At 40.8% G+C, this 17,210-nt stretch overlaps 1 protein-coding gene across 7 annotated transcripts in view; it reads left to right on the forward strand.

The window, feature by feature from the left end:
- tanc2b (tetratricopeptide repeat, ankyrin repeat and coiled-coil containing 2b) overlaps positions 1 to 17,210 on the forward strand; it is a 123,888-nt gene that overhangs the window by 49,233 nt on the left and 57,445 nt on the right. For all 7 annotated transcript variants that reach the window (XM_027005089.2, XM_027005088.2, XM_027005091.2 and 4 more), the window contains 2 exons: positions 6,216 to 6,287; positions 7,419 to 7,610. In XM_027005089.2, coding sequence (XP_026860890.2) covers positions 6,216 to 6,287; positions 7,419 to 7,610 — 264 coding nt within the window. The remainder of the gene's footprint in view (positions 1 to 6,215; positions 6,288 to 7,418; positions 7,611 to 17,210) is intronic.

The raw sequence follows: 17,210 nt of genomic DNA on the forward strand, positions 1-17,210 counted from the left end.
TCCTGTCATTGGTACTATATCTCCATAATAGCCACTTCCACTATCTGCCGGTGGTTCATACCGGGCAGGGGTTTTTCCTCCCATAATGGTTCCCGCTCCTCTTAATTCCCAGGTTTCTGCTATCTGAGGTATTCACTAAGCACTTTATCACTTGGTGCCATTATCTTGGTGTACTCAAAGATCTTGGTGGTTTCATCCTTGATAGTGGCTCTGATGCTCACTAGTCCTTGCCCCACTTAGTATACAGTCTTAGAGTACTGGATTTGGGGTGAAGCCATCCAGGCATTGTGAGGTCAGTGGCTTCTATCTCCTCCTTTGTCCAGCTTATTATGCCATTGGGGTATCTTGTGACTGGTAGAGTGTAGGTGTTGATAGTCCTGGGCTTGTTCTTCCTGTTCAGCTGACTTTGCAGGACTTGCTTCACTCTTTGTAGATATTGTAGATATGATTCCAATTTGCCTGTGGGATTCCAAGGTACTTGTAGCTGCTCTCATCATATGTTGTGTTACCTTCTGGTAGTGTGATCACATCTGTCCTAGTTACCTTCCCTCACCTTGTAACCATCTGACCACACTTATCTAGTCGGAATGACATTCTGATGTCATCGTATATATCTCGGTGAGATGATTTAGTTTGTCGATGTTTTTTTTTTGGCACACAGCTTGATGTCATCCATGTACAGGAGGTGGATGATGGTTGCGCCACTCTTGGTGATGATCTCACTGAGGGGGTTCAGGTCTATGCAGAACACTGAATCATAGGCTTTCATGTAGTCAATCCAGGCAGTGCACAGGTTGATCTGTCTGGTCTTACAGTCTTGAGAGACTGTTTTATCCACTAGTAGCCGGTGTTTGGCTCCTCTGGTGATTTTTTATTATTATATTATTATTATATTATATATATATATAATACACACTGCCTGGCCAAAAAAAAGGTCACACACTCTAATATTTTGTTGGACTGCCTTTAACTTTCATTACGGCATGCGTTTGCTGTGGAATCATTTCCACAAGCTTCTGCAATGTCACAACATTTATTTTTGTCCAGAGTTGCATTAATTTTCCCCCTAGATCTTGTATTGATGGGAGATTTGGACCACTGTGCAAAGTCTTCTCCAGCACATCCCAAGGATTCTCAATGGGGTTTAGGTCTGGACTTTGGTGGCCAATCCATATGTGAAAATGATGTCTCATGCTCTTTCACAATTTGAGCCTGATGAATCCTGGCATTGTCATCTTGGAATATGCCTGTGCCATCAGGGAAGAAAAATCCATTGATGGAATAACCTGGTCGTTCAGTATATTCAGGTAGTCAGCTGACCTCATTCTTTGGGCACATAACGTTGCTGAACCTAGACCTGACCAACTGCAGCAACCCCAGATCATAGCACTGCTCCAACAGGTTTGTACAGTAGGCATTGGCATGATGGGTGCATCACTTCAGCCGCCTCTCTTCTTACCCTGATGTGCTCATTACTCTGGCATAGGGTGAATCTGGACTCATAAGACCACGTGACCTTCTTCCATTGCTCCAGAGTCCAATCTTTATGCTCCCTAGCAAATTGAAGCCGTTTTTGCCGGTTAGCCTCACTGATAAGTGGTTTTCTTAAGGCTACACAGCTGTTTAGTCCCAATCCCTTGAGTTCCCTTCATATTGTTTGTGTGGAAATGCTCTTACTTTCACTTTTAAACATATCCCTGAGTTCTACTGTTGTTTTTCTACAATTTGATCGCACTACACGTTTAAGTGATCGCTGATCAATATTATTCAAGATTTTTTTTCAGACCACATTCCTTCCTCGAAGATGAAGTTTCCCCACTGTCCTTCCACTTTTTAATAATGTGTTGGACAGTTCTTAACCCGATTTTAGTAGTTTCAGCAATCTGCTTAGATGTTTTCTCTGCTTGATGTATGCCAATAATTTGACCCTTCTGAAACAGATCTTTCCATGACCACAGGATGTGTCTTTCGACATGGTTGTCTAAGAAATGAGAAGCTACTCACTGCATCAGTTAGGGTTAAATAAATTGTTGCCAGCTGAAACATAATCACCCATGCAGTAATTATCCAATGGGAGGCTCGTACCTATTTGCTTAGTTAAATCCAGGTGGTGACCTTTTTTTTGGCCAGGCAGTGTATGTATGTAGATTGGATGTTTTTAGAAATTGTAATAACCATATATAATTATTACTGTCTCTTTTATACAATTCAACCAGAAAGTTCAAGAAACTTGTATGCAGTATTAAATCTGAAAAAAAGCAGCTTATGTAGGCTACAGTGGGGAGTATGTAGAGTGACCTCCCCTTACACTTGAGCAATAGCAGGAAAACGCATTATAAATCTAAAGAAGAACTCTGGGAAGTGCTGAAAGCCTGGGATAATATACCAGAAGATTACTTCAGAAAACACCAGGACAGTCTCCACAAAAGATTTTAAGATGTTCTTAGTGCCATGGGAGGTCACACTAAAGACTTTTGGCTGTAGAAGCCATTTTGTTCTGAAAATGTGTTTGTGTTTTTTTTTAACCTTGTGTAAATATTTATTGTATTTGCTGTTTGTATTTTAATAAAGTGACTGAGAAATAATTATATATGGTTATTATACCATTGTTAAAACAGCAAATCTAATGATGACCTAAGGCATTTGCACAGTCATACATATTATAGTAATTACAGCATAATAATTATGTAATAAGTAATTGCAGTATAATAACTAATAATAAATAAAACTGCTTAGGTTGATTTTTTTTTTTTTTGGTGGTTCTCCTCAAAGGTCTCTCTCTCTCTCTCTCTCTCTCTCTCTCTCTCTCTCTCTCTCTCTCTCTCTCTCTCTCTCTCTCTCGTGTGGGAGTAGTCCCCTGGTATCATCTCACTTCATTCTGTACATAACATTCCATAAGGCTTGACAGTATTTTCATACTGCTGTCACTCTGGCTAATGCAGGACAGGACAAATGTCTTTATTTCTCTTGGGTGACAACTTTCATCTCTCTGTCTCTCTGTCTCTCTGTCTCTCTCTCTCTCTCTCTCTCTCTCTCTCACACACACACACACACACACACACACACACACGCACACACACACACAAACTAACTTCACTGTAGCCAGCTTTATCTTCTTTTAGTGTATCTTTTGGTTTAATATAGCAGTGATATCCAAGCAATTTCCATAGTATCTTTATAATATTCTAAAGAATATATGAGTTATATGAATACAGACATCACCAGTAATAAAAGAGTGCATGTGTGAAAAAAACTGACTTTAGGTATGCACATGTCTGAACAGATGTCTGCGTTATTGCAGATTTACTAGCAGTGATTCATTCAAGTATACCTCTTTAATCTTTAAAGTCTGCTCAAGATCTGCTACTCAGTGCATTTTCACTTGTTCATAAATGTACCCGGTAGACAGACATACCAAAATACCCACGCAAAATGGATGGAAATGAATAATATTTGCATTTCAAAATACAGATTTCATAAGTGTTTCACAGTAATTGGGGTCTCCTAGTCTTAAGTGTTTATGCCTGTAGCCACAATTGTTCTCAATAGTGCTGATGTCCAGACACAAGCAAGCTGAGGTTCCACCTTGTGATCTTACCATGGCCTAAGACACTGTTATAGGTATAGATTCTGTATGGATTGGTTATGGCACAGATATATTGAGGCTGAGTCACTCAAACTGCTCAGCTTCTGTTTTGGTCGCAACAGACTTCAGCACCATAAGCTGGCAGGTGGCAAGGTCATTACCAGCTTAAAGCTAAAGTGATCCTCTATATTCCATCAGATATATCTTAACGGCACTGTATTTGTCAAAAATATGCATACAAAATCCGCTTATCTGAAAAACATGTAGTTTAAGCTTGGACAATACCAATATCGCATCTTTTATAGCCCACTATAAAATTAAATCTTCTGTCTTTTAAAGGTTGATGTGCTTCATGTGAGATGTTCTTTAGCTTCTCCTAGTAGGGGAACCTTCTTTGTGGTCAGGCATCACCCTTGTGTTGAAGTTTGTTATGATCCTCACATATGTTAAGGCCAGTGTAGACACACAAACATCACAGTGTAAGTGAGGTCTTCCGCAACCTTGTCTCCGCCAGTCAGAGCAAATGCAAGACAGCAGATCTTAGGCATGATGACAACTCAAAATAACAAACATTAAAACACCACTCATTAGAGCTTAAAGGTTAGTGTAATTCTGTTGTAGATCTTCACATATATTAATAAATTAACATTTTAGCACTTAGACAAGCAAGACTACTGAACTGTAAATAGAATCATAAACACCCGTAGAGAGAAACCCATATATACTGTGTGATGATTTTGGTCCTGCGATGCTAATGTCAGGAGGAGGAGCTTTGACAAGGACTGCCCTTTTGTCCTTATCCCTTCCCCATTGGACAAATCATCTGTGCATATCTGGCAGAGCACCTGTCAGCAATTAATGGCAGCAACAGGGGAGAAAAAAGACTACGGGAAGCAAAATAAACACCATACGTCGTGAGGCATAACAGTCCATCTAAGGATGGCTCTGCATGATGTCTAAACCTCAACCCAGCAAGGTAGTACTTTAGACTCATGTCATATTACAGCTAGTTCACAGGAGTTCAATGGACAGAACAGCCAAGAATATTAGAAGCTACAGGACACTGAAATCTAATCATTTTTCTCTAGGGTACTACTCCAGAATTGCCTGTGAGTTTGTGATTATTGATTCATTACCAATAACTCAGATGATACCATGGGTTTTTTTGTTTGTTTTTTTTGTTGTTTTTAAGCTTCAAAATATTGTTAATAATATGTTATCTTTGTGCTGGTCTTCAGACTGCACAGAAGCACAAAAGCCAACAGGAAGTGAAATAATTTTTACTTGTTAAAAGCAGACTCTCATTTCCCCATGAAGAAGTGAGCTCTGCTGATCAGAAGAGACTGTGGATCTCACAGGACTACCTAGCTGTTACTGTACTGATGTCTTTTTATAGCATACAAATTGGCTTTCTTTGTCTAGACTGTGATAAACTCTTATCTTAATCGCTTGATGTGAATTTAAAAAGCGTATCTTCACTGAACCCGTCCCCTCCTCCCTCATGCTTAACACTTAATGGACATTGATCTTCATGGTGATAAATTCACACTTGATGTTTTGTAACAAGACAACAATTTCCCATAAAAATGGGAACTATTGCTACTATACACGACCTCAATGCTAACTCAGTATTGATGATTGGACGGTGATAAGTAAGTCTGCTGAGGTCTGTGTAGCATTAGGGTAAGATGGGGGATGTCTGAAGGGTCCTGTAATGTCAGGACCAGTACACACAAGGCTGTTGTTGTCAGTAGGTGCAGACTGCACACATGCTGTTACAGTGTCTGGCCTTAAGGCTGCTGATTTCAGCTGTTGATGAGCTCTCAAGGCCAATGTGTGTGTGTGTGTGTGTGCGTGTGTGTGTGTGTGTGTGTTAACAATTTTATAAATGTTTTGGATTAGTATCTTGTTTCAGAAGGGCTCCAAAATGAGATCATCAGTGACAGAACCCCCCCCCCCCCCCCCCCCCAAAAAAAAAACCCATTTAATTCAGTTGATAGATATGTTGTCCAAGAGCTGAAATCAAATGTTCATCGTTTTTTTTTTTCTTTTCTTATATATTTTTGGAAGGCACTAAACCTTCATGACCCTAAATCCAGAATTACAAAGAGGTCTTTTATTGTTAAAACACAAACACTAAATTCTCGACTGCTTCTCTCCCTTAACTGAAGCAGACCCAGCATTTTGCTTCCTCAGGGTCTCTGGTAATTGATCCTGCTGCTGTTAGTCTGACGCTAATCCATCAGTGGACAGCTAATATGTAGAAGGCTTACTGTACAGTGGCCATATTTAGTCGTATTGTCACCTCATGGTGCCAAAAGGAATAGACCATGAACTGTCTGGACAGAAGGTGTGGCTGCTTCCATTTAGGACTGTCCACCCACCGCTTCAGCCTCCAGCTGGCTATCTTACATCTTCACTTTAGCAGGGATTGGGAAGTGCGCAATGCCGTTCAGTTCACCACCCTAAGAGCGGGGGCCGTGGACGGCCTGTACCTCAGCACCCTGCTGGAAATACTTCATGCCAGGCCCTGGCTCCTGGACAATTGCATGGCCTACCTTCTCCAGCAACGATTCACTAGCTCCTCCCCACCACCCTCACTCCCTCTCTTTCTCCTACTCCTCTGCAGATGGAGGGAACGATGAGCTCAGCGAGTTACGGAGCGCCAGCCTAGACCCGCATCACAGTCTCGCCGAGCAAGGTAGACCCCCACACTTTGTATTTCAGTTATTTAATTCCATTAAGTTAGCTTTATTGACTTGTGTTATATTGTATTTAAGTAATAAATGCCTCGTCCTCTCTTTGTCTTTGATTCTCGCATTTAAGTTTACAATTTTTGGGCTGCATGATGGCTTCTTAATGCAATTCCAAAATCCACTCTTTGTTTGGGTGCCTAGTACACCTCTAGGCAAGAACTGTTTAGGTCTACATTGACTGAAAATAGTTTGTCAGCATTGAAATGGACAGATTGATGAATTTCTGATGAATTACCAATGCAGTTGGATTTTCAAAAGTCATTCTACACAAGCTTTTTAATTGTTAACTGGTTCATGTTTGGTTGAAAAGCTAATCTCAAGTTCTATGTTTAGTATCTTTGGTGAAATGTGGTTGTATGTCCAGAGATATTACCTTGTTAATATTTGCAAAACGATATTATAGGGGTACCCCACTCTCTCACCTCTTGTCCTCTTCTCATGCACCAGATAATCTGCGTGTGTATGTGGTGTTATCTGCATATTTTAGCCTTGAGGGATTTGATATTGTGATAGCAGCTTGTAGTCAATATGTCACTTGTCCTCCCTGTAGAGCAGAAACCAAAAGGATCGTAACCTACTTTCTGAAAGGGTCTACCACAGAAACATGTTTGCATGCATATTTTCTGTGTCGTGGGCTAGTTGTGTCTCAACAAAAAGACTTTATTGATGTTATTTACATTTGTACTTCTAATTTAGAATTTAAGATTCAATTTATTGTAATTGCTCAGTACAAGTAAAAGGCAATAAAATTCAATGTCCAAATATTTTACTTTTTGGAAGCTGGGGTCAGAGCACTGGGTCAGCCATTTTACAGCATCCCTGGAGCTGGGAGGGTTAAGGGCCATGCTCAAGGTCCCAACAGTCTTTGCATAGCATGGGATTCAAACCCATAACCTTCTAGTTTCTGTATAGAGATAATTGATATATTTATGATTACTATTATAATTTTGTGTATTCCCTGGTAAAGGTTAAAACTTGACTGAGGCGCAGTACCACTAAACTGACGCTATGTTATAAACATCTGTTAGATGTAGGTAAACCACATGCCTTTCTTCCTCTGTGCTCCCATGCTGTAGGTGGCAGTATAGACAGCGACTGTGCCTTTGAAGGAGACTACGCTGTGCCATCTCTCACCATGGCCGAGGGGCTGCAGCACATCCGCATCATGGAGGGCATGTCCCGCTCTCTCCCATCCTCTCCACTGCTCTCTCACCAAGTAGCCGGAGTGCGACTGCAGCCTGGAAAGAAGCGCGCCAGCACAGACACAGGTATGGAGAGGCCTGGAAAAGGGCCCCACATCACAGACACAGGTATGGAGAGGCCTGGAAAAGGGCCCCACATCACAGACATGTACAGAGAGGCCTGGAAAAGGGCCCCACATCACAGACACGTACGGAGAGGCCTGGAAAAGGGCCCCACATCACAGACACAGGTATGGAGAGGCCTGGAAAAGGGCCCCATATCACAGACACGTACGGAGAGGCCTGGAAAAGGGCCCCACATCACAGACACAGGTATGGAGAGGCCTAGAAAAGGGCCCCACATCACAGACACAGGTATGGAGAGGCCTAGAAAAGGGCCCCACATCACAGACACAGGTATGGAGAGGCCTGGAAAAGGGCCCCACATCACAGACACAGGTATGGAGAGGCCTGGAAAAGGGCCCCACATCACAGACACGTACGGAGAGGCCTGGAAAAGGGCCCCACATCACAGACACGTACGGAGAGGCCTGGAAAAGGGCCCCACATCACATACTATGCCCACTGATGCATTTTTGTTTCCATTAACAAACTTGATTTAGTAACAACTTGGTAATTGATGATTAGTTGAGTCAGGTATGTTAAATCAGCAAAAACACAAAAAAGCATGGGGCCCCAAGGATTACTTTACTGTACATGCACATATGTACTTATACTTCACCCCCCCCCCCCCCACACACACACACAAACAAGCACAGAGAATTTGATGGTGTACGTATGCTCCCTATAGACACAAATTTATCCATTGAATATGCATTTTACAAAATGGTACAAGGCCTGTAGTTTACAACTACCAGTGTTTGTGAGATTTCTGTCATTTATTGTGATTCAGCATTCCACCCAAAGGGGCAGACTGAAAAGAGCAGATAACTGTATAGATATGGTGTTATTACAGCAGCAGAGCTAAGAGAGTTTGCAATTTGAGAATTACTCCATGTAATATCCACTAGGTTGTGCTACCATCATGCAACAATCAATGCATTTTAAGGTAGGATCCTTAAGTGTATTTCTATGCTTATTTTTACCAATTTCCCTTAAATGCAGTAATTTGTTCAAAATGGTAACTACACTGGCATGTGTATTCCTTTAGTACATGACCACATGTATGCTTGAGCTTGTGAGATTGTGAGCATGTGTGCAGACCATATCAAAGTTCCATTTAACTTAAAGTGGAAAGAGGAAAAAAGCATTACTGGTTATGTGCGTCACAGAGACAGATGCGAGGTTCACTACCTCTCTTCTTACTGCCTTTGGCTGTTCTGTCTGAAGACTTGCTTTTTCATCCTAACTGGGTGTTTTTTCTCTCTAAGCACTGGCAGAGTTTGGACTTTATTGTCAATCCATCCCAGATCTCCCAGTTTCTTTTTTAGTTTGCAATATAGTTATATATTTAACAATTTTCATTGTATTATTTTTCATTGTAAGGCCAGCAGACTCCTTTATGTATGTACAATACATAGAATTGGGAGATGAGCATTTGTAGTGTAGCTGAGAAATGAACAACAAGAAACCGGTGTTTGATGGCGGAAAAGCTGGAATGTCTTCTTCCAATCCTCATGTTGTCTTTTGGGCAGTTCACTTTTAAACAATTATGGTACAGCTTTAATATATTGTCATCCATAGCTTTAACCCTGCACACAGAATTTAGCATTATCAAAGCCCTGTATGTTAGCTAAGGTGCAAGGCTCTAATTCTATACCAATCCTGCCAAGCAATAATTTCAAGTGTTTTCTGTTCAGCTCATTTGTAATTCTTTGGTGTTAGCTGTCATGCCAAGCTTCTCATCTCTATTAATGAAAGTCAGGGCTTTATGAGGGAGCTGTTTCATCCTCTCCTGTTTATTCATTCCCAGCATGTTCATTAAATGAGAGACACCAGAGCACCGCGGCATAAGAGATAAGCCTGCCTTTGCACCATGCACCATGATAAACAATATGCGTCTTGTTCCCTTTATATGCTGGGACCGTGTAACAGAGTATTCATATCTGTAAATGTGAGTGTATATAAAGAATGCACTTTAGAGGTGCTGGATTTGGCACCACATGAGGACGTCTGAAGCTGCAGCCTGAAGCAAACTTCTTTTCTCTCCTGTCTTTTCAGTGGCCTTTGTCTTTACCCCTTTCTCCCTCCATCTTTGTGATTGCCTGATGGCAAGAGTGAGATAGAAAATGGCAGATTTTATGCCCACCTCTTCACCTTCCTATCAAGTTAAAGCCCAGCACGACTGCCCTGACCTTTTTATAATGGATTGATCCCCCTCTCCCAGCAGGTCCCTTCTCCACCAGCCTCCACCTCCTCCACCAGTCCCTACCCCTCTCAGGAGGTCTTACAGGTGTGTGACTGGCTTGCCTGTCCAGTGAGCCACCAAGTCTCAGTGCATGAACGCTGCCTGAATGTTCTCCCAGACTTATAGCTTTGGCCTCCACCACATGCCGGCAACAGCTATTAAGGCTCCAAGGCACCTGGAGTGAAGCCCTTAATTCACCTCGCGATGTAATAGTGTCTGTGTTGGTACAGCCTCTGCATGGCTTCGCTGATTTATTGACATTTAATCAGATGCTTTCTGGCATCTAGTGTGAGCTCTTTGTTGTTGCCTGCTTTGGCTGCACAGCAGTATGCGATTACTAGAAGGCGGGTATTGTTGACAGGCGACTTGTTGATAGCTAAAGCTTCCTGCTAGCCTGACTGTGTGATGACAGTTGCGTCTGACTGAATGGTTTAGAAGCACCAGTGAAGCCCTCAAGTCCCTAATCACACCATCTTACCCTGTATCAGATGCTAATTAACCACCACAATCAATACAATTACTGCCTTCCCTATGGATTCCCACAAGAAGATGCAAAATTGCATTTGGCTCTCTATGCCCATTAGCTGATATGATAAAATTATGCCACCACAGCCACCTCCTCTCTCTTATTTCTCCTCCTGTGCCTCCTCCATCCATTCTGCAATTAAAAGCTATTATTAGACCATTGTGTACATGCTCTGTTCTTTCAAGCACACGTTCGCCTACAGTAAGGCACTCCCCATAGGACATAAGCCTATGGGGAATTATGTAACCATGCTCCTGCATCTCGTCTGCTGCCCTCTGTCATTTAATACCTTCCAAATCACTTCTCCATCGGCCCCCTCCAATCCAGCCGCTTACCACTCCCTGCCTCTCCTACACCCCCCACCCCCACTCTTACTCCCTCCCCCTACTGCCTCCCCCACTGCTTCCCCTACTGCCTCCCCTGCTCCCTTCTTAGCGGTCTGAGAACAGAACGGACCCGAGTGATGAGAGGATGATGAATAAAGAATTAAAAGGAGACATTCCATTTCAGATTCCATTATTTTTGAAGATATGGCAAATAGGGCAATGTATTGGGCAAATAGACTAAACAAGTCTAAAGGTAAAAGTACTGAACCAGGACAAACTACACTTGCAAAGAGCAGGAGCAGACGCATATCAAAGTTCACAGAAAGCCACAGACATTCATTCAAAAAGATAGTTGCTAAATCAGCAGCTTTGTGATCCAGACTTGGCAAAAACAGTGCATCATTATCTTAATAAAGATGGAACATGACAGAGCTGCCATTAAAAACTGCTTATATCCAAATGTGAAGGTGTAAACAGTAGAAAACCAAGACTCCTGAGCAGTAGAAGAAAATTGTGACCCTGCGATTGTCCTTTAGCTCAAGGTGGCCTTGAAACCACAGCTTCTGTTGTCAGCTGTTAAATGTGTGGGATCCCTGACGGTATGGGCAGCTATCGTGTGCTAGCCATTAAGCCTGATGATTGCTCTGCAGAGTTGTGTAATGACCAAGGAATAGGTGCCACCTTTATAGGACCTTTATGTTGCAAATATCCTTTATGATTTTCTCATATTACCAAGATGCCTCCACATACACATCAGAAGTGATTTCATGAATTATATGAAGCCTAATGCTGTCTGTTGCCTGCAATATAACCTGACTTAACCATAAACTAAAAACCACTCAACTGGTACAAGACATGACCTGACCTAATCATAATCTTGAAAAAATAATGAATTGCATTGGGAAGTTTTTGAGCATAGAGTATGAGAACTTGTACACTGCCTGGCCAAAAAAAAGGTCACCACCTGGATTTAACTAAGCAAATAGGTAAGAGCCTCCCATTGGATAATTACTGCATGAGGGATTATGTTTCAGCTGGCAAAAGGTTATTTAACCCTAACTGATGCAGTGAGTAGCTTCTCATTTGTTAAACAACCATGTGGAAAGACACATCCTGTGGTCTTGGAAAAAATGTTAATCTGTTTCAGAAGGGTCAAATTATTGGCCTGCATCAAGCAGAGAAAATATGTAAGGAGATTGCTGAAACTACTAAAATCGGGTTAAGAACTGTCCAACACATTATTAAAAAGTGGAAGGACAGTGGGGAAACATCATCTTCGAGGAAAGAATGTGGTTGGAAAAAAATCTTGAATGATATTGATCAGCGATCACTTAAACGTGTGGTGAAATCAAATCGGAGAAAAACAACAGTAGAACTCAGGGATATGTTTAATAGTGAAAGTAAGAGCATTTCCACACATACAATGTGAAGGGAACTCAAGGGATTGGGACTACACAGCTGTGTAGCATTAACAAAACCACTTATCAGTGAGGCTAACCGGCAAAAACAGAGTGATTGGCGCATCAGGGTAAGAAGAGAGGTCGCTGAAGTGATGCACCCATCATGCCTAGTGCCTACCGTACAAGCCTATGTAGGCAATGCTATGATCTGAGGTTGCTGCAGTTGGTCAGGTCTAGGTTCAGCAACATTATGTGCCCAAAGAATGAGGCCAGCTGACCACCTGAATATACTGAAGGACCAGGTTATTCCATCAATGTTTTTTTCTTCCTTGATGGCACGGGCATATTCCAAGATGACAATGCCAGGATTCATCAGCCTCAAATTGTGAAAGAGTGGTTGAGGGAGCATGAGACATCATTTTCACACATGAATTGGCCACCAGAGAGTCCAGATCTGAACCCCATTGAGAATCTTTGGGATGTGCTGGAGACTTTGCAGTGGTCCAAATCTCCCATCATCAATACAAGATCTTGAGGAAACATTAATGCAGCTCTGGACAGAAATAAATGCTGTGGCATTGCAGAAGCTGGTGGAAACGATGCCACAGCGAATGCATGCCGTAATCAAAGCTAAAGGTGGTCCAACGAAATATTAGAGCGTGTGACCTTTTTTTTTGGCCAGGCAGTGTATAATATTCATCGTACAAAGAACTGGAGACTTTTCTTGAAGAAAGGTTCACTAACCTACTGTATGCAGTTCAGGATGACCACATTCCAAAAGGGATTAAACTTGTTCTGAAAGCTGTTCTTTTGGGTTTTAATGTTATTATGCCCACCACCTGTACCATCTTAACCCTAATTATTATGAGGAAATTTGAATACTATTCAAAGACTATTTGAAGACTATTGTCCTTAAAACTTTTTTGTGTGAAATGAATTCCTACACTGGATTCCTTTTCCAGTCTTATCCAAGTCATACCTTTGGATACAGTATCAGTTATATGTACTCTGCATAGAGCAAATGTCATGATATGGATAATGTATACAATGCTGACCACTTGACCATACTTAGGACATGCGGTTGGCATCTGACAGTAAAATGATAGTGAAGTGTCCATTTATGTAGAATAAAAATACATCTACTGAGAGTACTCTGTGCTGCTGAAAAACTTAAGTACAGACTACATGGTATAGATATTAGCATTCATCACAGATTCTGATTAAAGTGAATTACTCAAAAATGAATCATTGATGTGGTTCAGCCTCTTGCATGTAATTGCTTTATGCCTTACATTGTAGTCCAAAGATGCTTTTCAGGAAATGGATGAACTATTTTATTCTGGACAGACAAACAAACAAAAATAAAAAAGCTATTAATTAGAGGTAGATTTAAAGCCAAGTAGTCAAACATGCAAATATGCAAGAGGTTCTACACTCAGCTGAACCTTCCACAGATAATATCTTTCAAAAATCATTAACTGTCAGACCTTGGAATAGCTCATTATTTCCTGTGCATTTCTCCTGGGTTCCCACTTTGTTTTCTGAGATTTTTGTCTACTTTTGTTTTTAAACTAAATGCATATTTTTCAGTGTAATAGCCAACAACTGACCTTCCCAATAGGCTAGAATGCAGGAATCTAAGGCATGGATCTATACACAAAGAAAGACATAAGACCCTAAAAGTAGTCAGATCAAAGCTGCTAAAATGAACTGATTAGAGAGATTAGCACACATCTGAATGCATATATTCACCACCCAGATCATTAGGCAGGCACAGGCCATTTTATTTGGCACACCAATCTTGAAGATGTGTTTTTATAAGAGACCGTTATTGTGCAAATATAATTGCACTATTGCACATCTGATGAAACATATCTTTCCCCCTCTATTCATTACTGGTCAGATGCAGACCAGAGGACCACTGTTGACCAGCTGTTTGGGTGGGGATCATTTTCAACACAGCAGTGACACTATCTTACATCAAGGGACTACTATGCTACCCACAACTCCTCAAGCTGGGACACTAATACCCAAAGGCAGAGAAGATAGAAGACTAAACCTTAAAGGCCAGCTGCATACTTAAATTAATGTTATCTAGGGTTAAAGTTCTAGGTAAATAATTAACTATGGCCCATTAGTAGCACTGTTGTATGGAGTGTGATGGACATGAACTTGGACCTATATCAATAGTGTGTGCTGTGATGTGTGCAAAGCTCCTGAAGTCCACAGGAGAGAACCAGTTTACCTGGGGGAACGTATGTGTCCAGCTAACATTGCTTGCTTCCTCATGAAGCACTATATCCATTTTATTAGTGTTCATGTTTTCTTGAATAAGTTGGTTGGCGTGAAATACAAGTAGGAGAAATAAAATGATAAAACAGAAAAAACCCTCGGTATGTCTGAAATGGTTTACTAATTTACTCATTCTCTAATGCCCACATAAATAGTTCTATATAGAACACTACATAGGGAAGAATTCTACAGACAACACGAGCTTGCACTGAAAATTTATCATTGTGACCTTTTGCCACATAAACTATCCAGAATATTAACTAGCAGATTAACAGTAGAATAACAACACATTGAATTATGTTGTGAATTTAATAGCACATAGCTCTACAGCTATGTCCACGTTCCCATTTATTATTAAAAACTATTAAGTAAAATACTATAATGCTTATTTCTTGAGCTTTGTTTATTCTGGCTCGTATTACATTAGCATGCTATGACCATTACTTTCGGGCTCATCTGAAGTAATGGTGCCAAACCTGTCAGCATGTCTGCTATACTATAAATCCTACTAAATACAGAACCATCATCTGCTGTAGAAAACCGCTATGCATTGTAGTACCATTTCCTGTAAGCAGCATACTAGTTGTTCGCTATATTTATGGTGCACAGTGGGTCACAGTATAGTGAACTATATACAGAATCTGAATTGTTTACTGAGAATTGGACAACACTACAAAATGGCTGACACTCTAAGTATAACCCTAAATAGTAAGTAGGTGCAATTTCAGACATGTCGTCTAACTAGCAATTCTCAAAGGTCCTTTTCAAAGTTGCAAAGCGGGCTTCCTGCGTCCTTCTTAAAATGTCACATCAGGGCACACCCCTCAATCAGCTAGCCCTGGTGGACCTTATTATCACTGTGAGTGAAGGTTCCCCATCAGAAGATGGTAGAATCCATGAGAACTGATGGATTTATGTGTGGTTTTGTGATAAAGACATAATCTGGGATTCATAGCACCAAGAGAAGGTGTCTCCAGTTTAATGTGCTCAACTTGTTAATATAAAGGTGAAAAAAAAGTGAATAGGAAAAGACATTGGTTTAAAAGTACAACAAAGGTTAAATGCTCTCACAGCCATTAGTTAACAGTCTTAACAATACAGTACATACTGGACTTAACTTCAGTGCCATTCTGATATCAGTTTAATGCATCAGCAGTCAGTCCATGAATGTTGAAGATCATGCGGTTTCTCTTCTCTAAGCAGCCCCACCCTGGGCTAAACCAATATCACAGGTAGATGAGTTCACAGGAATACAATAAAATTAATGTTAGAATTAAAACAAAATGTCATTACTGTACACAGTCTTTCATAAGTCAGTGGCTATTACATCACACACACACACACCCCGCCCCCCACTTGTACAGTCATGGGCCCTGCTGGATATACAAGGATTGGAACTCTAATTTGTTGACTCCAGGATCCCAGGGAGGTTTGTTCCAGTGAAGTGTGTTCAGGCAGGTATATACTAATAGTGTCTAATATTTGGCACTGTGATAGGGAAGACCTCTGACATCATCACACTGTGTATGTATATCCTTACCAAAGGTGCATCCCAGCACACTGCCATGGTAGAGACATGGTGGTACAGCAGTGCTGATGTAGTTATTACATGTATCAAACTCACTGTGGAGTAGAGATTGACCACTGATGAAGGACTGAAGGATGGCAAACACTAATTGTGCATGGCAACGGATAGACTATAGCTTCTGACTGTATAACTACAGGGTGTACCTATATCATATTGCGAAGTGTAATTTCTGCAAGTGACATGAAACTTTTAACTTCAAAATGGTGGTAGTTTAGCACAGACTTCAGAGTTGCATGCAGGTTAGGATCATAAGGTTATTTTAATAAAAATGGTGGCAACTAAACAGATTGACTTGTGACAGGAGAGTCAGAGAAACGGGAAGGTCTATACACAACAAAGCAACACTAACCAGCAGACAAGCCAAGCAGGCCAAAAAGAGTTTTATTGAAAAACAGACAGCATGATACAGCAGGTAGCATTGTAAAAGAATACCCTGCACACAGAATTCAGGCTTTTGTTTCTCAGCTTAATTTTACTAGTGAGCAAATACAATTCTATCAGTTAATCCTATGTGTTTATTTTACATTAAAATAGAATGTTTAACAAAGAAAAAAGATTTTAGATTAGATTTGTCTTTCTTGGTGGAAATTTAGTATGCACAATTTTTATGCAACTTTTTATTATGCACAATTATCAGGCAAGTACATTTTAAATGTGTTTATTCTTCAATCCTAAAATATTATTTAGCAAATAAAAATAATTTTTAAAAAGCAATTTTGAGCCTTCAAAACTATTTTGTGATAAATATAGCCACCCTTCTTATCAGTAACTGTTAGAAACCTTCCCTCCATTCAAATTGCCAGTTTCTTGATTTGTTCATGATCAATTTTGTCAGTGACCACAGCCTTCCAAATACTGTTCAAATAGGCAACTTGTTGTCCCTCACTATAAATTTCACACTTGAGAATGGCCTAGAACTTTTCGATATGATTTAAGTCAGATGAGAAAGGGGGCTAGTTCATAAAACTGTCTTCTAGAAACTGGCAGTAGGTTTGTGAGTTGACATTCAGTCCATCTTGGCCTGAAAAGGTTTGACTAGCTCGTCATTAATGATACCAGCTCACAGCAGTACCCCTCCTCCACTTTGCCCATTAGTGGTCCATCCATGGGCCCACCTACATCTAATGTCATTCTCATTCCATCTGTCCATAAAACCTTTGAAAAAATGGTCTTCGGGTATTTCTTGG

The sequence above is a fragment of the Electrophorus electricus genome, chromosome 14 (assembly GCF_013358815.1).
Source record: "Electrophorus electricus isolate fEleEle1 chromosome 14, fEleEle1.pri, whole genome shotgun sequence".
Classification (NCBI taxonomy): domain Eukaryota; kingdom Metazoa; phylum Chordata; class Actinopteri; order Gymnotiformes; family Gymnotidae; genus Electrophorus; species Electrophorus electricus.